This window comes from Gobius niger (genome assembly GCF_951799975.1).
Source record: "Gobius niger genome assembly, chromosome: 10".
Lineage (NCBI taxonomy): Eukaryota > Metazoa > Chordata > Actinopteri > Gobiiformes > Gobiidae > Gobius > Gobius niger.
The window spans coordinates 27,195,097-27,220,309 of NC_136861.1; the positions used below are offsets into that span (position 1 = coordinate 27,195,097).

The window sequence follows — 25,213 nt, forward strand, 5'->3', positions numbered from 1 at the left end:
CAGAAGGGAAAGGTGGAAAGAAAAGCGGGTGTAAAAGAGAAGGGAAATTGTTAGGATCAACGCCAAGGGGTGCACAGCCCTCCATCACAGAGCCTGACCCCCCCTCCACCCCACCCCCCTCCCAACAAATTTGCAAAGGAGTATCGAGAAGGAAATTACCATGGCCATTTTCTGAATAGCCTTATCAAGTGAAACATTTTTTGTCACGTTTATTTTTAGCCCGTTGGAGATGTTTTCCTGCTCTACATATCGTTTCTATGCGCTCACAGTGATCCAGAGAAAACGGAGACATGTATTTCCCTGACTGTTTTTCCTGCAAGTATTTGATGTTTCTCTTGTCACTGATGGTCAAATATAGCGATGTGATTTGCTTTCCACAAATACAGGCGATACTGTCAAAAGAACCACGCGGATGTGAAACGATCGTCCAGGGATCCTGTGAGAACATTTAACCATTTTTTTTTTTTGATTGAAGGAACACCTCGTTTGTTGCAAAAAAAAAAAATGTCCTGGAAAAGACCGCAACAACCAATGCAAAATGAGCCAGCGTGTTAATGCCACAGCCTTGCCTGACCAAACACTAAGTGCACAATTATTAAAGATGCATGCACGCCTTCTCTATCTCCAGTATGATGAAACGGTTTGCAATACCTTCCTCGTGTGGTAAAGTTTTAGACTCGAGTGTTTTCTATTTGTCAGAAAAGTGATCTTTCGTTGCACGTTTGTTGTGTTTTCTTTTTTTTTTATGGTGCTTGAAAACATTTACTGCCGGGAGATCACTGGACGTTGGCCGCGCAGTCTGGGTTACCGACAGGATTGTTTAACGAGGAAACTTTGATCCAAGAATTATAGCACCACATTTTTGTTTTTGGGTTCTGTTCAAACTTTGCTTCGACCCCAGAAGAAGAGAGAGGAGTCGGGAGTGTGTGCTGTGCGGGAGTGGTGGGCACGCGGCGCATGACTGGTCTTGGGACAGTCGTCGGAGGGTCGCGCAAGAGGCTGCGTGAGGTTGACAGAGGGCCGCTCGCTCCACCTTCCCACCTCCCGTTCAAATCTGCGAAGCAACAAAATCTGCGACGGGGAGGGGGTGATATCTGCAGAGGAATACACCGTGAGGCTGCGAGGCAGAGGTTAACACGGCTGTCCTGTCCTCGCCCCTACCGTCCCCCGAGCGGTGGGGGAATGCTCACAACAATTTCTAAAAGGAGACGCGCTTAAGGGGAATACGAGTCCCCTGGAAGGATCTACGGTCATTTTAATTCGTAAAAATATGGCCGAGAATGTCTTGGAGTCGGGTCCGCCTTCAGCCAAGAGGCCAAAGCTGTCTTCTCCAGCTCTATCGCTATCGGCCAGTGATGGAAACGGTAAATATACTGCATGCTTTACTTGTAAGGTTATTTAATACAAAAGCTAATTGTCTGCATTAGGTAGACTTGCGCCAGCCTGCAGAGTTGCAAAGTTCGAGTGACTCACTTCTCAAACTAGCATTGTGTGGTAAACAATTACGATCGCGGATTAAGCGAGTGGGTTAAGGTATTGTTACGACGAAAAAACTCTATTCTGTGTTTGAACTTTGATAAGAAGCTGCAATGTTTTGATCTGTTAGCCCCGAGATGCTAACTAGCATCCAAGTAAAAGATCATTCACCAAACAATGGAAGAATCGAGTCGCCCCAGTTTTCTTTAAGTTATTTACACACATCGGAAATTATTTCACGGCGCAAATAAAAATGTATTTGTCCATTCTGAGTTGAGCTATCTCGATATACCACCAACCAAAGCCAAATTTGTGTCCAAAAACATTTAGGAGAAAGTAACGGGAATTGAGCTAGCGCTAACTAGCTGCATTCAGGGCAACCCCTCCGCCGGCACAGCTGTGCAGGGGGATGGCTAGCTACGACGAATAATCAATGCGAGTTGATTTAGAGCAACTTGTCGAGTGTGGCCTTTTTTTTTAACTTAAAAATGCTAAAGTTCTTTAGAAAAGGTAATTAGCAGCTTGTACGCTTCGCTCATGATGTTTGTAAAGACGCCCTCAGTTTCAGGGACCATTGTGTATCATTGGCCATTGTTCGACACTGGGTTAAAGTTGCGCAAAGCCACGCACGGCCGACGATGCACCGTGGCAGTGTGAAATATACACATCGCGCCGTAATTAAAAGGACAATGCTGTGTATCCAAAAGGTCTTCCTTTTCTTCACTCAAATACGTTTTGTTTTGTAATAGCAAGCTCATTCTTGTGCGCCGTCCATTGTCTATTAGGGCATATCATTGCCCTGCTTTTGTTGACTTGAACTGATCTTATTTGTTAATATTAATAACACACTTTTACATAAATCAGCACGATGCTGCCAAATCTGACAACTAATGGAGCTAACACTAGCATGGACAGAAGCAACTGGTTGAATAAAACAAACATAGACTATGAACATTTGGGGGGGAAATAATGTCATCTTCTAGGTAGATCATTATCTCAAGCTTGTTACCTTTTCACTACAGATCCAGTGCAAACATCCTACCTGGTACTGTTGTATGTTTACATACCCCTGTGGCTTCTGCCCTGACCGTACCACATTTCCTCTCCATGTCTGGCATCCCATCAAACCACAAACCTATGCCCAGGAGAGAAGTCCAGGCTGCTAGAGCCTGAGGCATCTATTCCGTTAACCATGTTTGCCACTAGCCTTGTTTTCTATTCCTAAAAGCATGTAATATCCCTTCTCTCTTAGATTTTGGCTCACTTTTTGACCTGGAGCACGACCTTCCTGATGAGCTGATCAACTCTTCAGATCTGGGACTAACCAATGGAGGAGATTCCAGCCAGCTACACACCAGTCTTGTGGCACATGGAGCTGGCCTCGGAGTCCAAGAGGCTGCTGCCAAACATAAACAACTCTCTGAACTGCTGCGCAGTGGGGCAGCAGTGCAGCAGGGTGGCCCAACGCCTAATAACATGGTACCAGGGGCTTCCAAGGGTATGGTGGGAGTTGTAGGAGTCTCTCAAGGAGGCCCTCAAGGCCAGCAACAGCCAGGACTAATGCAGCAGGTTAGCATGGCCGGTGGTATGGGAGCTCTCAACAGGACTGCCATGATGGGAGCACAAAAGATCAACACTGGACAACAGCAAGGACTGATGGGAGGGCATATGATGAACGGGTCACCGCGGATGAGCTATCCTGGAACTGTAGGCATGGGTAGTAATGGTAATCTGTTGGCGGACACACTTCAACATCAGCCAGGGGGACAGCAAATGGGTCCCGGGGTTCAACCAGGAATGAGACCACAGCAACCTGAAGCACTGAATAAGGTAAGCACGGAAAACTTTAGACTATTACCAAATTCATGACGTTTAAGAAGGTGCATCTACGCAGTGGTTTCGGTGCAAAAGTCGATGAAGTTACTGTGTGGCTGGTTGTAATACAAGCCTTATTACTGTTTAAATTATCGATCAATAATAATCGATCAATATCTAAGCTAGTGCTAACAATACTAATGCCAGCTCAAGGCAAACATTTTATCGGTTTTGTCACCGATTTTGGGTCAGGGAAAAGTCTGCACGACACATTTTTCTATATTACATATTGAAATGATGTGACGCATTACAGTAAAATGTATCATGATTTATCAAAGTTTATGCCGGTCCTAAATAATACATTAAAATGGTTTTCCATCCATTTTCTAAGCACTGGAGAAGATTTGGGGAGTCCGTTTGGGAGTCCCGGACTCTGGGTTGGGAATTACTGATCGACACAATTGACACAAACCTGAATGCGGTTTTGTTCAGGAGATGGAACTGTATCGCTGCTTACTTTGTGGTGTTAGTGGTAAACCTCACTCCAACTCAGTAAGCCACATCCAGGTTACGATTTTGTATGAACAATGTGACAAGGATGCACCCATTTCCATGTTGCTGTGCAAATTATGGATACATTTTGCGAGCATTTAGGGATTTGTACATTGTATGTACAATGTACATTACTTGAATGTATTTTGTGCATATGTTGCTATTGCAAATTAGTATGAATTTGTCATGTTTTTGGAACTTGAAATAATCAATAATCAATCGATGTTGTGCAGCAGTACAGTTTCCCTGCATTTCCGACTGAGGTCACACAAAATACGTGGTGACGGGAAGGGCACCTGGATTGGGGTTCAATTTTAGTTGCATTCCACTGGTGATTGGGAGTGAAAGTTTGATCTTGATTTAGTTTTCAAATTGGACTGGACACCAATAATGAATTCCTTAATAATATGCATTACAGATGAACATGATGACCAATGCGGGATCGTATGGCGTGCAGTATGGCCAGTCAGTGGGCCAGGGGATGGCTGGAGCAGGAGTGGGCTCCCAGTTAACGGCCAAGGCAGGTCTGCCAAACAGTTTGCCTGCACAGTTCAACATGGACAAAAAGCCATTGGGACAAGGCATGCCTGGCATGGTAGGATGTTTTCTGTACTTACTATGTGTTACAGTTGTCTGCAACTGCTAATTCTGCTTCACACCTGCTTAACGTTGTCACTTTTAATGGATTTATTTAACTAAAATGAAATGATAATCTTGCTGGTTGCAGGTTTCCCAGCAGCAGGCTGGGGCAGGAGCAGCTGGGGCCCTGCAGGTTAGCCTAAATGCTGTAGGAGCAGGTCCTGGTGGCACAGCCCCCACTGCAGACCCTGAGAAGCGAAAGCTAATTCAACAGCAACTGGTCCTTTTACTCCACGCGCACAAGTGCCAGAGAAGGGAACAAGCCAACGGGGAAGTGAGGCATTGCAACTTACCCCACTGTCGCACCATGAAGAATGTGCTGAACCACATGACCCACTGCCAGGCGGGCAAGTCTTGCCAGGGTGAGTCTATGACGCTATTGCTATGTATAAAAACAAGTGAAAATGTGAAACTTCTTTGTATAAATGCTGCACATTCATTTTGCCTTTGTAACTGCCATATTAGACTGGCTCCTTACAAATATGGCAATATAGTAATTTGTTTTCTGTATTCCTTTCTTCTGCTAGTGGCCCACTGTGCCTCGTCCAGACAGATTATCTCTCACTGGAAGAATTGCACACGACATGACTGTCCGGTTTGCCTTCCACTGAAAAATGCTGGCGATAAGCGGAATCAGTCGTGTGAGTATTTGCCATGTTCACATACATTCCTGATATATCGGGCTGTTCATAATAAACATGTCTGCTGTCTACAGCCCTCCTTGCTAGTGCTGCAATGGCTTTGGGAAACTCTTCAAGCCCAGTGGTCCCAGGTGTACAGGCTAACGCTTCGAACGTAAATCCTGCAAGCCAAATAGATCCTAGTTCCATAGAAAGAGCCTATGCTGCCCTTGGTCTCCCTTACCAGGGCAACCAGATCTCACAGGCCAATATGCCCAGCCAGGGTCCGCCGGGCCAGTCTGGGATAAGAGCTCTAAATTCAATGGGTGAGTAAAGCTAAAAATTACTCTACTGGGTTGACATTATGCCAACTAAGATACTGACGTAACTTTAAAGTTTCAGGAGGACACTCTCTTGGGGTGAATGGAGGTGTCGGGGTGCAGCAGTCCAGTCAACAGTCCTCTGTCTTGCCAAACTTGATGCAAAACAGTATGACTGCGCAAAGGTACGAACACTCTCGTGCTTTATTTTATTTCAGTAAATTATGTGTAAAATTATAAATTGCTTTTTAGTCTAATGAACGATGCCATGGGGAGTCTGGGTGCAATGCCAACAGCAGCTAATCCATCAAGTGGAATAAGAAAGTCTTGGCATGAAGACATCACGCAAGACCTTCGCAACCATCTTGTTCATAAGCTGTAAGTCTAATGTTTTGGAAAATGCCACATTTTCAGTGTGTATTCCTTAATATATATTTCTTTATGTCTTTGGGAGCAGTGTGCAAGCTATTTTCCCCACCCCTGACCCGGCCGCTTTGAAGGATCGCAGGATGGAAAATTTAGTTGCTTATGCTCGTAAAGTCGAGGGGGATATGTACGAGTCTGCAAACACAAGGGTAGGTACCTGATAACAATGTGAGTAGGAATGCACAATATATCACTAGATTGTTATTACTATATTATGTGATGCGATACCCATCACTGAGGCCTTATATCTATTAAATAACTTTCCTGACGAAGTTCACAGGCCAACTATTATATTGAATGAAATAACACTGGTGTTGGGAGTGATGTTTTCTGTTTTACCTTTGGCTTGTGCACGTGCCCTCTCTTACACATCTGGCTAAAGATGTACCTATTTGTTTTTTGTTTTTTTTTCTAGTCTAAAATGAAACTGCAACATAACTAGATTATGCAAATTTTCAGTTTTAGTCATGATTTCCTAATTTAGTTCAATTTCAACCTTGTTTTAGTCCGAATTTTACTCAATTTAATAAAACAATTAGTTTAAATTAGATGGAATATTCTGTCTTCAGTAAAATATTGCTATAATATTAGCGTAATATTCAAGACAAGACATGATCATTTCTATCAGTAGTAGTGCATTAGTTTGCGCTTTCCAAGTCCTCTAATGCGTTTTTGAACAATTTCCCGAGCAGTCGTAAAACTACCATTTAACACTGACACTAAATGTAAAAATCTTGGAACTACTCTTTCTCATTCACCCAGGCTGAGTACTATCACCTTCTGGCAGAGAAGATTTATAAGATTCAAAAGGAGCTTGAAGAAAAGAGAAGGACACGACTTCAGAAGCAGACTGTAATGCCTGGGCAGCCGGGGATCCCACAGGGTCCTCCAAACCTGGGCCAGCCGCCGATTCCCCCGGGACAACCTCCAAGTAAAACCACACAGCTTTCATCATCTTTGTTCATGTGTAACTGTGTCTGTGTTCTTGGGCATTAACCACTCGTGTGCACTCAGATGGTCCTCATGCCGATCTGTCCATGGTCAGACCAAGTGGGCCCAATCAGATGATGAATCGAATGCAAAACCCAGCAGGTACAGCTCTTTGTCTATTCATTACAATAACTTTTATCAACGTCATCATGTTTGGTGCTAATGTAATAACCTGAAAAGCTGAAAGTCAGAGATACTGCTCTATTAGCTGCTCATTTTGACTTTTTATTCCTAGCAATAAACCAGTTTGGTCAAATGGGGATGCAGTCAATGGGTCAACGGTCAACGCCTCCTCTTTCTAATAATGCTCCAATGAATCAGGTTTGTATTCTTTGCGTCATCTCTCACGATACTGTAATGGTGACTAATTATAATCCATAAACGCTCCCTTTTTAATAGATGGGTATGGCACCAACAAGAATGGGTCAGCCCAACGCTGCACAGTTACAAAACCAGTACCTCTCGTCGCCTCAGTTTCCTGGGGCCAGTCCAGGCCTTGGTTCTTCAGCTGCTGGGATGAACCAGTCCGGGGCGCAAATGTCAATGGTATCAGTCAAACACATTTCTATTGTGACTACTTCTTATTGGTACTGTTTCTAACATGTGCTCCCTTTCCTCATGTCCCATCTCAGCAAAACCAAATGTCCACGCCTTCACTCCCTGCCAGCAGCCCCGTAGCACAACCCACTCCCCCCGGCCCCTTGGTGTCTGCTGGTGCTAACAATGCCGTGCCTCACCCCAACGTCCCCCCAGTGTCCGCAGCAAACCAGTCCAACGCCTATCCCCACTGTGCGGCCAGGCCCGCCAACTCGCCCTCACCAGCACCGAGCCTAACCCCTCAGCCGCATCAAACCCCCTCCACATTACCAGGCTCTCGAACGCCCCAGCACCCCTCGCCAAGCACACCTCAGATGCTTCCGTCAGAGCCGCCTTCGTCGGGGCAAGGAGCCAACACAGATAAGACCTCTCAACTCCAGCCGCAGCCGCTGGGAGGGATGGCCCCACCGAGCCTCCAGGACAGTCAGGCACCTACTGAGAAGGCTCATGTCCCGTTACAAGCACCAGCAACCCCGGTGAGTGCGTTTGTTTATGGCACTAAAAGGCCTTTTCCACCGTTTGCACCCAGCGCAGCATGGCTCTGCGAGGTTATTACATGTTTGTTTTCTTTCATTTAAGCTTTCACCCAAGGCTTCACAGACCGCAGAAGAGCCAGTATCCTCACCAGCACTGGACAGCATCAACACCGACTCCAACTCTCAGCCTCCCACCACAGACGACCTCACCCCCAAACGGGAAGGTGTCAAAATGGAAGTTACCAAAGAAGAGGAAGATCCAGACAAGAAGGAGACGCAGACAAAAGAGGAGGAAAAGGCGGACAAGGGCGAAGAGCCGCCTGATGTGAAGACTGAAGAGAAACCAAACGTAAGACTTCAAATAACGCTATGGTCATTGAGAAATCTATTGACGACACGTGCTCATTATATTTGGAGCAACACACATTGTCCAGCAGAGGTTAAAAATCCATTGTGGATGTTGCTTTGGAACCAAGGCTCTTCTAACTGTCTGTGTCTCTGCTGCAATGTACGATTTAAAGTTACCTGTAGGAAGGAACAACTCTAAACTCTAAAACATAATCTCTGAATCCTCAATTGCTGGTTATTTTTGGTAATATTTTTTTACACGTTCATATTTTACATGCTTTGAAACATGCTCAAATATTATAAAACAATCCTGCATTTTCTTGCATTTAACTAATGTTCTCATACAAAATCACATCATTTCATGAGAAAAGCCTGTAGTCTGGCTGACTAGGAAATAACGGGACAGAGCAGATTCAGGGTCCTTGACATTTGATGTAGATAAAACTCATTTTTTCAAATGGAAGGTTTGGTCAAATGTTTTTGCTTTTTATTGATAACATTTCTCCCTTGTAGACAAAACAAGAGCCGCCGTCTGGAGATGACTGTAAAGAGGAGCCGATGGACACGTCTCCAGATGTGTCTTCCACTGGAGTTGGAAGTGAAGACAAGAAGCCGGATATAAAGAAGGAGCCGAAAGAGGAAGAGGAGGCTTCAGGTTCAACTGCCAGTTGTGGCTCCCCGGCCAGTGTTCAGAGCAAAAAGAAAGGTACCTCTGCGTGCTACACAGAGATGTGTGCATTAAATCTCAGTTTTTTGGCAGTTAACATCAGTTATTATAAGATGGCCTGAGTCAATTGGACCTGTGCGTTCACAACTGTACATTACTTCAAAATACAGGGTTAGCTCAAGTTCAACATCCTCTGCTACTGCACTTCCTCTCTCAATTTTCTAACTTTCCTTTCCAGTATTTAAGCCTGAAGAGTTGCGTCAGGCTCTGATGCCCACTCTTGAGGCTCTTTACCGGCAGGACCCAGAGTCCCTTCCCTTTCGTCAGCCGGTGGACCCCCAGTTACTGGGAATACCCGTACGTATTCGAACTAGTAACAAAACTAACCTGGTAAGGGCTTGCATTGGCTGCCATTTTGCTTCAACTTGTGTTAATTGTAGTTTTACTTTTTCCATCTTTATTTTATCCATAGTTTTATATTAGAATTTTTAGTTTGATTCTTTTCAATGTCTGCAGTTAGGGGCTTAATCTTGATTTTGTCATTCATTGCATGCCATAAGCTGAGAGAACAGTGGATTTTTGCGCTTAATGTCTCTGAAAAATTAAAGCAATGACAATTCATGATGATCCTAAAATAACCCATTTTTCTTGATAACATTGAGCATCCAGTCGTTACACCAAACATTTGAGCAAACAAAATTATAAATTTGATGTTTGAATATGTTCATTATGTTGTCTTGCTTTTATTTTTCACGTCATGTTTTTTGTTGATACAATTATTTTGCTGCATCTCTTTTTAGCATTAGTGGAGAATTAGTACAAGTGTTCATAGCCGTAGTGTGCTTGCTTAAAGGCAGTGAGTTGAGGTGGGGCAATATAAACTTAAATTCTTGAAACCTGTCTTATTTTGTTGGACATATTCTGTATAATATAGAATATGGTATTGTCTCAAATTGTAACGTAACTGAAGTTTAATTGTTACATTTGCACCTGGGTTACTGTTTTCAAGTCTCAGTGACACAGCGATGCACTGGACTCTTTAAAAATCACATCTGTTTCACCAGTAAATCCCTAAAATCCGTTGGCACATTATCCCACCTCAGCGCTGTTAGCTTAGCTGTAATATTGCTGATGGATTGCTTCACAGTTAACCTCTGTTTGCCTGTTGCCTTCGCCCTGTTTTTCTTGGTTTTGCACCCTCATTGTCAGAGCTCTGAAAACACCATGGGCTTTTCAGAGCCCATATCTCAATTCAAGCATTCATCCTCTGCCACACTAACCACAGTTCTGTGATTGCCAGGATTAGGCCGACATTATTATATTCTTATAATTAGGACAGGAACGCTGCTGTATATCTATATATAGGGTGCAAAGCACAGAGCTTAAGGGCAAAAGTTGTCATGTCTTTCTGTTTGCACGTGAACCTCTTTTCTACAGCGCTCAACATCATTGTCCCCCTGCACCCTCTTCTCTCCCTCTGGTCCTGCCTGGCTGCCTGCAACTCATCATAATACCATCATGGTGGTGACATTCCCTTCACATTTACCATTGGACTTGGGACACTTCACACTAGGACTACTTTGACATAGTGAAGAACCCCATGGACTTGTCCACCATCAAGCGGAAGCTGGATACAGGACAATACCAAGAGCCATGGCAATATGTGGAGGACATCTGGCTAATGTTCAACAACGCTTGGCTTTACAACCGCAAGACGTCCCGCGTCTACAAGTACTGTTCTAAACTGGCTGAGGTGTTTGAGATGGAGATCGATCCTGTCATGCAGGGTCTGGGATACTGTTGTGGGAGGAAGGTAATGATAATAACGATACAACATATTAAACATATATAGTTCTGGAAATGCAACTGTCAAGATTCTGCATTGAAAAGCAAACCAATGTGCATGTGGCATCTGCTAACAAAACTGATTCTTATTTATTGTTTCAGTTTGAGTTTTCCCCCCAAACCCTATGCTGCTACGGAAAACAATTATGCACCATTCAACGTGATGCTGCTTACTTCAGCTACCAGAACAGGTAAGAGCTAAAAGCATGGGAAACAGATGTGATGTTTTACTTACATACTTACAGAAACAAACAGGTAAGGGCTGTAAACAAGGAAAACCACAGCCAGTGCAGTCGCATAACTTGAGTCAGTGACATTTTATTTTATGAATCTAGTCACAGAGAATTTGGCTTAATCTTTTTTGTCATCATTCATAAAGTGGGCTCCTTATTTTGCTTCTATGGTTTGTGTGAAAAGAATGGCACCACCAATTTTGATTTACAAGCAATATTTGTGTGTCAAAGCTTGTGAGCAAATTGTTTCCACTTTATAAATGATCTGAAAGGATGATGGGTCATTGTTGCTTTAGTATTTTTGGTTCTTCTCATGTGCTGAGAAGATGCTCAGCTCCCGCTCCACAGCTCCGTGTGGTCTCAGTGTTGCTGTAATGTTGTATTGTTTACCACTGAATGTCTGATGCTAATCTTTGCCTTGCTTTGGCGCTCTGTCCCTTGTTGGTTGTTATTTTCATTGTGCTCTTCCTCTCTGTACCTTCCATTGTCTTTGTCAAATCTGTTACAATTTATTTCACGCTTTTTTATGGATTCTCATTTTGACCCCTTCCCTTTTCTCCCTCCTTTTTTAACGCTTGTGATGTCTGCATTGGCCTGCTTTGGTGTGACCAATCATCCGCTCCGAAAATGTTTGCATAAAATCACACTTGCCCACCAAACAAAAAATCTGCATCACGATTGGCTGCTGCGTCCTGGCGACGACCTTTGCCCTCTGCCTCCACCTGTGTGCCCGCCCTGCCCTGATTGGCGACTGCTTCTCCGCGCCCGCTTTGTGATTGGCTGTGCTGACCAACGGTGTAGTTCACCAAAATATGGGCTTCTTGCTGACAGGTACCACTTCTGTGAGAAGTGTTTCAACGAAATCCAGAGCGAGAGTGTTTCCCTGGGGGACGACCCCGCCCAGCCACAGACGTAAGTACCGGCCACACAATCACAACACACGACGACTGCTCTTTTTTTACTTAATGGTCCTTGATTATTCATTTTGAGCTTTTAATCATGTTGTAATGGTCCAAGCACATGTCATGAATGGTATTTCTTGTTTTATTAAAATTATGTCGTATATTTACAGCCCAGAGCTCAAAACATTTATCTGTAACGCACTGATAATGCAGAAATCCTTTCATCACTCACATTGCCTTCACTATCAACTACACGTAATTGTAACGACAGTCTTAAAGCAGTACTGAGCAACTCATGCCCCTAGAGGCCATGAGCGCCACTGCAGGTGTTGTAGCATGTTGCATTTTTTACTCATCAATTGTCTGTGAGAGTAAATACTACGCTGACAGAAAAGTGCATCCAATTACACAATGGAGATCAGTTTTTCACTCAAACTTGGCTGTAAATACTGTTAAAATGGCGCTAGCCCTCAGTTCAGTAATCCCATTAGTGTGTATTGGTGCCTCCGACCCGGAGGCAGTGAAGTTGCAATTGTGGTTTTCTGGCCACTAGGGGGAGATGAAAGGCCCGAGTCTGGTCTCACCTGGAATCCAGGAGATGCGCACTTCATCTTAAACACACTTATTGCCTCAGTAATCAAAGTCAAATGCGGTCCAACAAAATCAGGCGGTGTAATTTGATCACAAAATTCCGCTGAACGAATTTTTGCCTCATCACACTTTTAAGGTTTCTTTTTACAGGTTTATTACGTTTTATAACTTAACTTTTACTTTTTGCAGATCCATAAATAAAGACCAGTTTCAACGTAAAAAGAATGACACACTTGACCTAGAGTCGTAAGTCATTTTTAACATTTTTTTGTCATAAATATTAATTACAAGCAGATTTATTCCAATGAATGTTTGACATCATTCTTTTAAAACATGATTTTTTTAAATCAATATTCAGATTTGTGGAATGTATGGACTGTTGTCGAAAAATGCACCAGATCTGTGTCTTGCATCATGAAACCATATGGCCATCAGGGTGAGTCCATTTGTTGGGTTCAGAGAAAAATATCTTTAAAATTACGGTATCAGACACTATTACGTCCAAATTTATTGTAATTTCAGCAAACTGATTAGTTTTCCCTTCCACAGTTTTGTTTGCGAGGACTGCCTAAAGAAGGCAAATAAAACACGAAAAGAAAACAAATATGCATCCAAAAGTAAGCCATATCATCAAAAACAATATGTACCCCATTTTCTGCAGAATGTCTTCAATCTTTGTCTTTTGCAGGACTTCCTCAGACGAAGTTGGGCAATTTCTTGGAGATTCGAGTGAACGACTACCTCAAAAGAACCAACCACCCTGAGTCTGGAGAAGTCACCATCCGTGTGGTCCACGTCTCAGACAAAGTGGTGGAGGTCAAACCAGGCATGAAGTCCAGGTAAGAGCAATTGAAAATAATACCCCGTATTTGTTACGATTCTCTAGAAAGGGATGATTATGAGTCGTGTCTGATTTCTTTTAAAGGTTTGTTGACAGTGGAGAGATGTCAGAGTCATTCCCCTACCGAACAAAAGCCTTGTTTGCCTTTGAAGAAGTAGACGGGGCAGAGGTGTGCTTTTTCGGCATGCACGTCCAGGAGTACGGGTCGGACTGCCCCCCTCCCAATCAAAGACGGGTTTACATCTCTTATCTGGACAGTGTGCACTTCTTTCAACCTCGTCACCTCAGGACTGCTGTTTACCACGAGATCCTTGTGGGCTACCTGGAGTATGTCAAAAGATTGGGGTAAGAAACGGATGCCTGTCTGCATAATTCATATTCGCAGTAAATTTCGCTGTTTTGACCGTGCTCCCTTTATGAATGTTAGCTATACAACGGGGCACATCTGGGCTTGTCCTCCCAGTGAAGGGGACGATTACATCTTTCACTGTCACCCGGCTGACCAGAAGATCCCCAAACCCAAACGCCTTCAGGAGTGGTATAAGAAGATGCTGGACAAGGCTGTTGCAGAGCGCATTGTTCATGATTACAAGGCAAGATGCCATTTATTGCACTCTGTTTCACCCAAGCAAATGAGCGCCTAAGCAACATAGCACTTAATAATGTACCTTTGTGCCTTCCAGGACATTTTCAAGCAGGCAACAGAGGACCGGTTGACCAGTGCCAAAGAGCTGCCGTATTTTGAGGGAGATTTCTGGCCCAATGTTCTAGAAGAAAGTATCAAGGAGCTGGAACAAGAGGAGGAAGAGCGGAAAAGGGAAGAAAATAGTACCTCAAATGAGACAACAGACGTAAGAAATTAATTTAATAGCCAAAATGTTCTATTTTGTAAACAAATTAACATTGCCTTGACTCCATTTCTGACATTTATACCTTTTCAGACTTCAACTGGAGACAGTAAGAATGCCAAAAAGAAAAACAATAAAAAGACGAGCAAGAACAAAACTAGCCTGAGCCGAGCAAACAAGAAGAAAGCAGGAATGCCCAGTGTTTCCAATGACCTCTCACAGAAACTGTACGCTACCATGGAGAAACATAAAGAGGTACCGATCTCCATTTAACTTGATTACATCAGCCAAGCCACATTATGGAAATTGTATGGAATGAGAAGTATCAAATCTTTTGGATTCTTGACTTATTGACTCCTCTTTCTTATAGGTATTTTTTGTGATTCGTTTAATTGCTGGACCAACTGCCAACTCGTTGCCGCCCATCACTGATCCAGACACCTTAATGGCTTGTGACTTAATGGATGGACGTGATGCTTTTCTCACTTTGGCCCGGGACAAACACCTGGAGTTTAGCTCTCTTCGGAGATCCAAGTGGAGCTCCATGTGCATGTTGGTGGAGCTGCACAACCAGAGCCAGGACCGCTTTGTCTACACCTGCAATGAGTGCAGACACCATGTGGAGACGCGTTTCCACTGCACTGTTTGTGAGGTCAGTGACCACTTCCCTTTACAGGCTCTTATTTCTTTTATAAAGCCGCATTTACTCAGTGCCTTAATAATATACCTGTCTTCTCTTTAGGACTATGACCTGTGCATCAACTGCTACAACTCTAAAGGTCATGAACACAAGATGGACAAATTGGGACTTGGACTGGACGATGACAGTAATAATCAGGCAGCTGCCACCTCTCAAAGCCCTGGGGACTCGCGTCGCCTCAGCATTCAGCGCTGCATTCAGTCTCTAGTCCATGCCTGTCAGTGCCGAAATGCTAACTGTTCTCTGCCGTCCTGTCAGAAGATGAAACGTGTTGTTCAGCACACAAAAGGATGCAAACGCAAGACCAATGGGGGCTGTCCCATATGCAAGCAACTTATTGCTCTTTGCTGCTACCATGCCAAACATTGTCAAGAGAACAAGTGCCCTGTCCCATTTTGCTTGAATATTAAACAAAAGCTCCGGCAGCAACAATTGCAGCACAGACTGCAGCAGGCACAGATGCTTAGGAGGAGGATGGCCAGTATGCAGCGTGTGGGCCAGCCTGCTGGAGGAGCACCTGGTACACCTGTAGGTCTCTCATCCCCAGGACACAACAGCACAGCTCCCAGCACTCCCACATCTGGAAGCACTCAGCCCCCGACTCCCCAAACGCCCACACACATGTCTCAGGTTCCACCTCAGATTATGGGCCAGGCTGGAGTCCAGCAGCATGGAGGGCCTGCCCTTCAGGGCAGCATGGCACCGCAGCGCCATATGCAGCATCAGTTCTCCCAAATGAGTGGTGGGTCCGTGCCTGAGGGTATCATGAACTCTGCTCAACATCAACAGATGGTCAGTCAACAGCAGAGTGGAGGTGGTAACACCCCTCAGCAGCAACCTCACATTTTGCCACCGTACGCTGGGAGGCCACCAGGCTCATCCCCTCTTCACCAGTCCCACGACAAACCTGGCCTTGGCTCTGCAGCATCACACCAACAACAGCAGCAGGCAGGTGCTTTGACTGCTGGGATTGGTCACCCACAGGGCCAGCCTGTCCCACAGCAGCAGCCCTCCTCAGGACCACCACCCGCTGCAGTAGAGATTGCTATGAAGATCCAGCAAGTAGCCGATGCTCAAAGAAAGATGGCACTGCAGAGACAGGCCCAGGTAGCGACAGGCATGATGCCCTCACATGGTCACCAACAGCAGGGTCAGGGCCAACAAATGAACATGGGAAACTCCGCTGGTGCAGGGATAATGGGACCTCAAGCCATGCCCGCTCAGAACCAGGTGGCAGTCCGTCCACACATAGATCCGCAGCAGGCAACAGCAAGAATGGTAGGAGGGCAAATGCAGCAGCATCTGCATCCAAGTAACATGCCCCCACAACTACAACTCCAGCAACAAAGAATGGCCACTCCTCTTCAAAACCCTTCACAGCAGCAATGGGCAGGGCAGAGTATGGCACCCCCCCAAAGACAGCCTATGATGACTCAAATGGGTCACCAAGGCATGATGACTGCTCAGCAGCTTCAGCAGCAGCAGCAACAGCAGCTTCAGCAGCAACAGCAGCTTCAGCAGCAACAGCAGCTTCAGCAGCAACAGCAGCTTCAGCAGCAGCAACAACAACAGCAGCAGCAGCAGCAGCAGCAGCAGCAACAGCCCGTCATGAACATGGCCCAACAGCAGCACGGCCCCACAGGGGCCATCCTAGCAAACGCTGGTGGAAACATTCCACCGGGGGCACTGCAGGACCTGCTCCGCACACTGCGCTCTCCAAGCTCCCCTCTCCAGCAGCAGCAGGTCCTCAACATCCTTCGATCCAACCCTCAGCTCATGGCTGCCTTCATCAAACAAAGGGCAGCTAAATATAAGGGTGGGCCTGGTGCTCCTGGTCTACCTGGTCTACCTGGTCTACCTGGAGTCCCAAATCAGCCAGGGGGGCCTGGTGGAAACAACATGACTGGAGATAACCCACAGCTCAACTTAAATGCTGTCAGTGGGTGTCAGCCAGGGATGCACATGGTTGGAGGGCAAAATGTGGCTCAGCTCCAACAACAGCAACAAATGCCGCAACAGAGACCCATGATCAGCAGCTTACAGGCGCAGCCGGTCGGGGTTAAGGGGATACCGGGTCAGGGTCCAGCGGGTCAGGGTCCACAGATGGCAAACCTCAACAATCCCCAATTCAGAGAGATGCTGATGAGACGGCACTTACAACAACAACAGCAACAACAGCAGCAACAACAGCAGCAACAACAGCAGCAACAACAGCAGCAGCAACAACAACATCAACAACAACAACATCAACAACAGCATCAACAACAACAACAACAGCAACAACATCAGCAGCATCCGCAGCAACAACATCAGCAGCAGCATCAGCAGCAACATCAACAGCAGCAACAACAGCAACAGCAACATCAACAACAGATGGGAATGAACCATGGTCAGTTTCAGCAGCCACAGGGGTACATGGGCCAGCAAGGGATGCAGTCTCCCATGGGGCAGTCACAAGCTGGCCTGCAGCAGGCTGCTGGAGCCCCTGGTCAGGCCCAAGGCTACCCAAACCCTTCTCAGCAGCAGACCACAGCCGCCCTACAGCAGAGGCTACAGCTTCAGTTGCAGATGCAGCAACAGCAACAACAGCAACAGCAGCAGCAGCAGCAGCAGAGTGGTATGGGTGATGGAGGGCCAGCCGGGGGGGCAATAGGTGTGCCTCAGCACCCACAGGGTCCAATGGGTGTCCCACAGCACCCGCAGGGTCCAATGGGTGTTCCTCATCATCCGCAGGGTCCAATGAGTGTCCCACAGCACCCGCAGGGTCCAATGGGTGTCCCTCAGCACCCGCAGGGTCCAATGGGTGTCCCTCATCACCCGCAGGGTCCAATGGGTGTCCCTCAGCATCCACAGGGTCCAATGGGTGTCCCTCAGCACCCGCAGGGTCCAATGGGTGTCCCTCAGCACCCACAGGGTCCAATGAGTGTCCCACAGCACCCACAGGGTCCAATGGGTGTCCCTCAGCACCAACAAGGTCCACAGCCTACACAGGGTGGTCCACCAACCTCCCAAGCCTTGCTCCAGCAGGCCCTTCACCAGAGGTTGCTCCAACAGCAGCAGTCCCTTGGACCTGGCGGTTCCCCTGCCCCACACAATGGTCCCATGAGTCCCCAGCAGCCATCCCCACACCTCCATCTACAGGGCCAAGCACTGCCCTCGTCTCTAGCTAATCAAGTACGCTCCCCTCAGCCTTCCCCCAGACCGCAGTCACAGCCCCCACACTCAAGTCCGTCCCCACGCCTGCAGCCCCAGCCCTCTCCTCATCATATCTCGCCTCAGGTACAGACTGGATCGCCGCACCCCACCCACCTGAACCACCATCCTGGGATGGGCCCCCTTCCACAGCAGCAACCAACAAACCAGCAGTCTCAGAGCTCTATGGATCAGTTTGGGGCAGACCAGAATGCTATGTTCTCCCAGCTCAATAGTATGGCTGGCCTTCATGGAACAGGGGTCACTGGTCAGGACTCGTTGGGACAGAACGCATTGGGTCAAAACATGAACCACAACCCTTTAGACATCATGTAGGAACTCCAATGAACTAGGAGCTTTTTGCACAAAACTGCACTCGCCCTGGACAGTATTATTGTTTTACTTAAGTCTTTTTTATCTGTTAATAAATGTTATTTAAGATGTTTTCAATAACGATGCATTGAACTGAACTTCCTATGGGAGATGAACAATAAGGCAAACAGTCGTTAAATAGGATTAGGTTAAATCAACCGTAAGTTATTAATATATTTTGTTATATATTATGGACAAAGTGGTCAGCGGTTTCTGTAGCGCTCTCCACCTGCACATCGCACAGATTATTTTGGGGGAGCGGGTAGTATGAAACCTTGCCTTTTTTAAGGAATTTTTTTTGAAAGATGGTGATCTTGGTCATGAATTTTAAGCATTGATTTAATGCAAATAGCCTTATGGGTGTTCCTCGTTCTGTTCTTGCTTTACAGAATTAGTAGAGATTATCAATTTAATTTCAAACGTGATGCATATCTCTTAAACATGTTTTAGTTGGCTTTATTTATTTTTGTTTTCACAAGTGTTATGTACCTTGAGACTGCTACACTTTGTATAGAAATATATTTTTGTTACTGACTGTTACTGAGGGGGGGTTAGTGGATTTATCTTTCTACTTAAGATATATTTAGATGACTCTGTTGAGTTGGGAATAATTACTTGTCAGTGTTTTACTGCAGCGGTTGGTCTGCTGTGAATTCTCAGATGTATCAGGAAGCCCAGTTGTCTGTCATGCCAACATGAAAGCCCTCTCCCTCGAATGTGTGCACTCCTTCCTTTAAAGACACTTCACATGGAGCAATGGAGCCTTGGGGAGGGGGACACAAACCTGTGTGCCTGTACTTTTCTGAACATGGGCTGGGACATGGATTAGAACCTTTTAGTATTTTTACTATCCTGCTGTTTAGAGCAAACACAGGATTTTGATCCAAATGAACTGTGTTGCACAGAACTGAGGAGAAAGAGGACGTCTGAATGAAAGGACTCCCTTTCTGCCTTGACACTTGCTGCTTCCTTTTGGACTCTGAACTGCCCTCCAGCTCCTCATCTTCCCCTCTCCCCAACTTCAACTTATCTGGCTATGAGTTTAATTTAACTTTTTTTTTACTGTATAAAGTAAACTGTGGACTTCAAATACTGTTTTTATAATAAAACTAAATTTTACAATACCAATGTGTTTTTACTGGCTGATATTTTAATTGTTTTGGCCTTGAATTTGCCCACTAAGCGATGAATAGCAATTATTGACTGGCAACTAAACCGGAAAATAAATGAAGGTGATGGTCATGGAATCTTAGATTTTAAGTTGCAGTTATTGAAATAGTGTGGTAATGTTTGCCTCTGAAGTGAATTAAGCCTGTACTCGTTTTTTCCCATGCAGCCGTTTAGTGATCCTCGCAAAGTGATTCAGTTTGTGATCTTAGATTGCCCTCTAGTGGCCTATAAATTATACTGTTAGGAAGGGAAAAGGGACATTTTTTTGGACATAAATACAGCGTAAAGACTGAGTGGTGCTGGAGGCATACGCTTAATTTTATACTCGCACACAAGTATTAAACCTGTTTTGAAAGCAGAGGCCAAGTCAAACATTTTACTACATATTTATTGGAAATGGAGTGAAAATAAAAATAAAATTTAATATTCAATAAAACATGTTTTACACTTCATTAATGAGAAAGACAATATTATGTACAGAAAAGGTTCATTTAGCTTATGACATGCATTAAATAAACACTTTCACGATTGAGTTACTTACATGTATACAGTAAGCTGCTTGTGGACATTAATACACAGCTTCAACAGTAGTGATATAAGCTGTTGTTTTGCAATGCACTAATAGAGAATGAGGCAGAGACTCATGGTATTACAAAAATAGAACAATGTGCTTAGACAGGCAGCAAATGGAGTTCTTTTAGCGCATCTACTCCTTAAAATGCAGAACATCATCTAAAGCATTAAGTCTTTTCATTGTGTTCTTGTGACAGAAATAAACTCACTGAAGCACAAGATGAGACACAGAATGACTAGGCATGCACTCAGCTTTTCGTGTTAAAAAAAATCGGTGTCTTTTTTACAAAAAAAGAAAAGAACTGGTAGGAAAAAGAGGAGCATAAACTGGCTCCAGGTGCAGACCAGTGTAAAAAATAGCTGCATGGAAGTAGTATTGTTTTGTTGACTGCTGTCTCAAACCCAGTGGAACTCATTCATAGCAGTTGAGGTTTCCTAACAAACTTTCACATCTTTGTACTTTGAGATGCCACAATGATAAAGTCACCACTCACTTATTACTCAGAGGCAGTAGGTCTAAAATAAGCTTTGTAAACATGATTTGTTTTCTCACTGTACACAAATATTTACATGTAAAAATGAGTGGCAAGTGTTATTATTGTTATTTTTCATCCCAATGAGTAGTGTTCACGTGACATAACGGCATAAAAAGCCTACCGCTTAATACTGAGTTGGAGGACAGATTTGAATTTTTGTGGAGTTTGCTTTTCAAAATGCATTTTACCAGGTTCTGCATCTAAGTTCAATTATTCTTGATTTTTCACTAATGTCTTATGATAAAGTGGTGACATTATTCAATCAACATAGGCACGATTGTCATCAGATGAAAGCACTTTGAGCCACAGTATTAATATGGCAGATTTGTGGACCCGTTCCGTATCTAAAAATGACATTCAATAATTTTGCTTGGACATTTCCTTCACAAACGGTAATTTCTGTATAATTCTCTGGCCCCCTGCCCTCCATTCGAAAATATGACACCACAATATAACACATTATGAAGCTTGTCAGTAGCCCTCAAAGAAGCCCTCGGCCATTGAGGCTTCCTTAAAGGTGACTGTCAGGGAGTTGATGGTCACTTCGGTCACCATCACCTTCCCAGGGTTTGCTGTGACTGGATTTGTACAGTTCTGTGTTAGTGCTGTAACATGCTGATTGTCGCCCGCCACTTCCGCCTCCTTCACCTGAGCAGCACCTGTGTTGTGGCCTGGTTGCCTCCCATAGCCGCTCACGATGACAGAGGTAGCGTTACTCCTCTCCGCAGCGCTGTTCTCATATCTGGGACACGCCAACACCTGCTCCACAGCTGCCTCCTCTTCCTCCTGCTCAGAGTGTACAGTCACAGCGACTCCTGTTACCACCTCGGGCGCACATACGGTGATATCCTTTGATTGGTCACACGCAAAGGTTTGGGGATTTTCTGCCAGGGATGTGACGTTTTGAGTTTCTGCTGTATCCCATGCGAGGATTTCGTGTGCGTGCTCCATCTCCAGGTCGTGTCGGAGCAGAGTGGGAGGGGAGCTGCACTCGGATGGACCTGGAACAAAGGACAGTGCGTTTAACACAAAGCTGTAACGGATGACAACAGTTAAGATCAAACAGACCAACCGTAAAGACTGTCGCCACATGTAGTGCTCTCACATTCGTGTTTGTCATCCTCACTAGTGCCCTCCCAGTCCGCCTCCAGCACTTGCTCTTTCATCCTCAAGGGCTGAAGCACTTTGTGATCCCCAACTGCCCTCCGCCGGGACACCCGGAGCCTCCTCATCCTGTGAGCTGGACGATGTTCCACGTCTGTGCTAGTGGAGCGTGTGAGCGACAGGCGCAGGCGAGGGACTTTCTCTGGGATCTTGTTGGCGCTGCGAAGGTCCATGGCAAAGATATTCTGTAAAAGATGTTGATATAGGATACATAAAAACACATGCAGATGTAGTCTTTTCTTCATATCTGATGATTTTTTTCGGCCCGGACAATAAGCTCCAAGCCCCCCTGCAATCCCAGGTAGGAAACCACTGCTTTAGATCATCAAACTGATTTAATAATGTGTAGTTAACCGTATGTCAGTGGATCTACATATCACTCACTTTTCTTGTTGCTGTTTGAAATAAGTTATGAAAGTTGCTTACCCGCAGGACTAGCCTCCTTGGTCTGAGACCCTTTTTGCGATAAGCCAGCGCCCTGATCCTCTCCTGACTGAGGCCAAAAACAACATGAACAAAAGAAAGTCAAACTACATCTCAGAGGAAGAAGAAAACATTCCTTTAGTATCACTGTACTCACTTCTCTTCATAGGCATGGACCAGGCGAGGGTCCAAAATATTGTCCTCTGGTTCCCATGTACTATACCTGCCACAAGACAATGTAAATAGTGTTATGTGCACTCTCATGTGCTTCTACACTTGGCTTCAGATCATTCTGGCCGTGTGGAGTGTATGATAGGGCGAGCTCACCCCATGATGACTCAAGGCTTACTCACTTTTGGGGCCAGCCTTGCCATTTCAGAAGGTACTCCACATTCCCCTGGGAATAAACAGAGAGGGGGCGGGGTTAGTGCCGCTCAGAGCAGAGCACACGATGTCCAGTGCGACGCAGAACAAATGAGCGAAAATAGGATGACTGTCACTTTAAAGTGCGCAGGGGGGGGGGGTTCACGGACATTTTTCTCTATTCAAGCGATGTTTTTTTATGGGGGTGACGTCAATGACAGAGGGGCTGGGTGGCCTCCAAACAACAGCCTTTCACGCACTGACGTGAGCGCACATGGTCGCACGAGCCGCGTTGTACAACACTCGAGCACTTTCCAGAACATTACACCGGTGATAGGTGGGGCCACGCGGCATGTAAACAACGCAACATTTCTCAACGCTCAAAGCTCCCCACAACATTTCCCACAATAACAAAACACAGTTTGTACTAATGGGTTGATTGGCTGCAGCAGTTCACTGTGTCATAATGACAAATATTGATGTAAACTGAGTTTAAATCAGTTTGGCCACTGAAAGTTTATTTACACGCCACGAGAAATGAAAGCCAAATGAAGAGGCAATTCTACTGTTATAAACATGCGACAGAGCGGATCCCGTCACATGCTGCTCCCTTCATCGCTCTACATGCACAACTACGCATAGCGAGTTCACATTCACAACATTCCCGTGCTGTGCAAATCAGCGCGCTCACCATCACGCAGCACAGTGACATTACGCAGCACTTTGACACTGCGCTGCTGTGACACAGGGAAGTGCGCAGCTCCTGCTACGGGGATACACACCCCCTTTAATCTCCACTATATCTGCGTAGGCTCTCCTAAAACACATTAAATTGACATGACGACATCCAAAACTTTGTCGCATTGTAGCCTGTGCTTCACGCAAAATAAACTGCGTAGCCCAGTTTTGTAGTGCGCGCGGACTGATGACACAAGGGCGCCACTATTGTAGAAAAATTGCACAAAACAAGTTGAATAACAAGTTTTAATGTGTGTGGCATTGGTGGTATTGTGTGGCTCTTACCTTTCGGATTCTCTTTTTAGTGATAGACTCAACTGCAAATACTTGGTCTCCAATTGATGACAGCTCCATGGTTCACGTTGTGCACGGGACACAAACAGAACTGGGTCTCTGATGTTTTTCTCCAGGAGCTAAAAAAAACAGCAGCTGCTGAGGATGAAAAAGCTCGCGCCGTGTCCTCGTTTCCAGTGTGCACTTGTTTTGTCCACGGAACCACCGCGCACTAAACTCCTTCTCTCACTTTGGAAATCTGCGACACATCAACACAGGACAACGCGCAGCTTTAAGTTGGGCGCGCCCCCTTTCCATTGCGTAGGGCCAAGCCCCCAATGAGCGTGCAAGAGTATAGCGCGCGCTCTCAATTCAGAGCAGAGCGTTGTAGGGGGAACAGATAGAGCAGGTATCAGATTAGTTTGCACTGTGGAAAAATCATTAGTAAATGTGGGACACGGGCTGAATATAAAAAAGAGGCTTGTTATGAGATATATATGTATATATTGAATATATATTGAATGGAGCATGATTCATGCATGCATGATTATTATTATGCTCCATAAATAATCATGGAGCATGATAATATATATATATATATATATATATATATATATATATATATATATATATATATATATATATATATATATATATATAATGTAGTTTCTTGCCTTTCTTGGCACAATTATGACATTTCTGATGGTCTTTAGATAATCTTGATAGTCATACTAACTCATTTACTAATCCTATTAAAGAGGCCTTTAGAGTGTGGAATACAAGATCTGTGCTACAAAGGAACTTCAATAGCCTGTCCTAGAGCCTTCAGGTCTTGCAATGTATAAACATATTGAAAGGATTAGCTAATAAGAAGTTATTTAATAAAGGTGTGATAAGACATGCTAGGGTTGCTCAGGTGGTACAGCGATAATATTCTAACTGGAGGGCTGGTGCTTAAATCCCAGCTCTGACCAGCGCATACTTTTGTTGTGACTTTGGCCAAGACATAGAAGTTTATATAAACCACAGATAATGCCTTGTGTCCATGCCTGGCTTATTTCTTTACATTTCCAGGTTCAGCACTGACAGCTTGTTGAGTTTACAAGTTACAAGTGCATCACAACAAGTGTACAAGTTCATATGAAATATAAAACACGCTAATTGTTGTTTTGTGGCAGAAAGCAATTCTCTTTTTAGCCTCTTCAGTGAGGCTAAAAAGAGCAAGCGCAGGGAGCGATCACATGAGCTTTAACTTTATACCTGCGTGTTCCCAAAATACTGTGTCCTCCAGGTGCGAACACTCACTTCACTAAAGTGTGTGCACGGAGCCAACTTCCTCCCTTCTATCAAAGCAAAGATCTGTTTACAGAAAAACTCTGCACACTTTGTCCGTGGTCCACTGTCTTTCAGCACCTGGAACATTCGCATCACTTACGGGCACTGGTACCATGGCAACTGTTGCCACGGTGACTAGTGAAAAAGCAGGCCGATGATGCTGATGAGACAGCGGGACAAACTGATAG

The 25,213-nt window shown here is 45.0% G+C and overlaps 2 protein-coding genes across 5 annotated transcripts; one reads left to right on the forward strand and one right to left on the reverse strand.

The window, feature by feature from the left end:
• The first annotated feature begins 948 nt into the window (after nucleotides 1–948).
• Nucleotides 949–19,564, forward strand: ep300b (EP300 lysine acetyltransferase b). 4 transcript variants are annotated; one of them, XM_079564125.1, is made up of 30 exons: nucleotides 949–1,364; nucleotides 2,729–3,306; nucleotides 4,262–4,438; nucleotides 4,571–4,844; nucleotides 5,010–5,123; nucleotides 5,198–5,428; nucleotides 5,499–5,607; nucleotides 5,675–5,800; nucleotides 5,880–5,997; nucleotides 6,611–6,779; nucleotides 6,863–6,940; nucleotides 7,074–7,159; nucleotides 7,238–7,384; nucleotides 7,471–7,911; nucleotides 8,015–8,260; nucleotides 8,773–8,965; nucleotides 9,165–9,316; nucleotides 10,500–10,739; nucleotides 10,874–10,962; nucleotides 11,806–11,916; nucleotides 12,687–12,743; nucleotides 12,856–12,933; nucleotides 13,047–13,114; nucleotides 13,186–13,336; nucleotides 13,423–13,683; nucleotides 13,766–13,931; nucleotides 14,022–14,189; nucleotides 14,280–14,441; nucleotides 14,557–14,838; nucleotides 14,929–19,564. In XM_079564125.1, exons 1-30 carry the CDS (start codon nucleotides 1,271–1,273, stop codon nucleotides 18,412–18,414), a joined length of 8,652 nt encoding a protein of 2,883 aa, XP_079420251.1. In that variant the 5' UTR covers nucleotides 949–1,270; the 3' UTR covers nucleotides 18,415–19,564. The 4 variants fall into 4 exon arrangements, with proteins under 4 accessions (XP_079420251.1, XP_079420254.1, XP_079420253.1 ...); XM_079564128.1 differs by having other exon boundaries at nucleotides 11,836–11,916; XM_079564127.1 differs by having other exon boundaries at nucleotides 9,165–9,283.
• A 426-nt stretch (nucleotides 19,565–19,990) lies between these two features.
• On the reverse strand, nucleotides 19,991–23,993 carry cbx7a (chromobox homolog 7a). The gene is made up of 6 exons (XM_079564141.1): nucleotides 23,703–23,993; nucleotides 22,670–22,713; nucleotides 22,474–22,539; nucleotides 22,320–22,386; nucleotides 21,802–22,078; nucleotides 19,991–21,730 (listed from the first exon to the last, which is right to left on the reverse strand). Exons 1-6 carry the CDS (start codon nucleotides 23,769–23,771, stop codon nucleotides 21,201–21,203), a joined length of 1,053 nt encoding a protein of 350 aa, XP_079420267.1. The 5' UTR covers nucleotides 23,772–23,993; the 3' UTR covers nucleotides 19,991–21,200.
• Between the last annotated feature and the right edge of the window lie 1,220 nt (nucleotides 23,994–25,213).

Bases quoted from the DNA above. Each gene is read 5' to 3' on its own strand.
- ep300b (XM_079564125.1), top strand. From the start codon at position 1,271: ATGGCCGAGAATGTCTTGGAGTCGGGTCCGCCTTCAGCCAAGAGGCCA. The intron at 3,307-4,261 runs GTAAGCACGGAA...TATGCATTACAG, and splicing joins AACCTGAAGCACTGAATAAG to ATGAACATGATGACCAATGC. The intron at 8,261-8,772 runs GTAAGACTTCAA...TCTCCCTTGTAG, and splicing joins AGACTGAAGAGAAACCAAAC to ACAAAACAAGAGCCGCCGTC.
- cbx7a (XM_079564141.1), bottom strand. From the start codon at position 23,771: ATGGAGCTGTCATCAATTGGAGACCAAGTATTTGCAGTTGAGTCTATC. The intron at 22,714-23,702 runs GTAAGAGCCACA...GTTTATTCCCAG, and splicing joins CTAAAAAGAGAATCCGAAAG to GGGAATGTGGAGTACCTTCT. The intron at 22,540-22,669 runs GTGAGTAAGCCT...GTCTTGTGGCAG, and splicing joins TGGCAAGGCTGGCCCCAAAA to GTATAGTACATGGGAACCAG.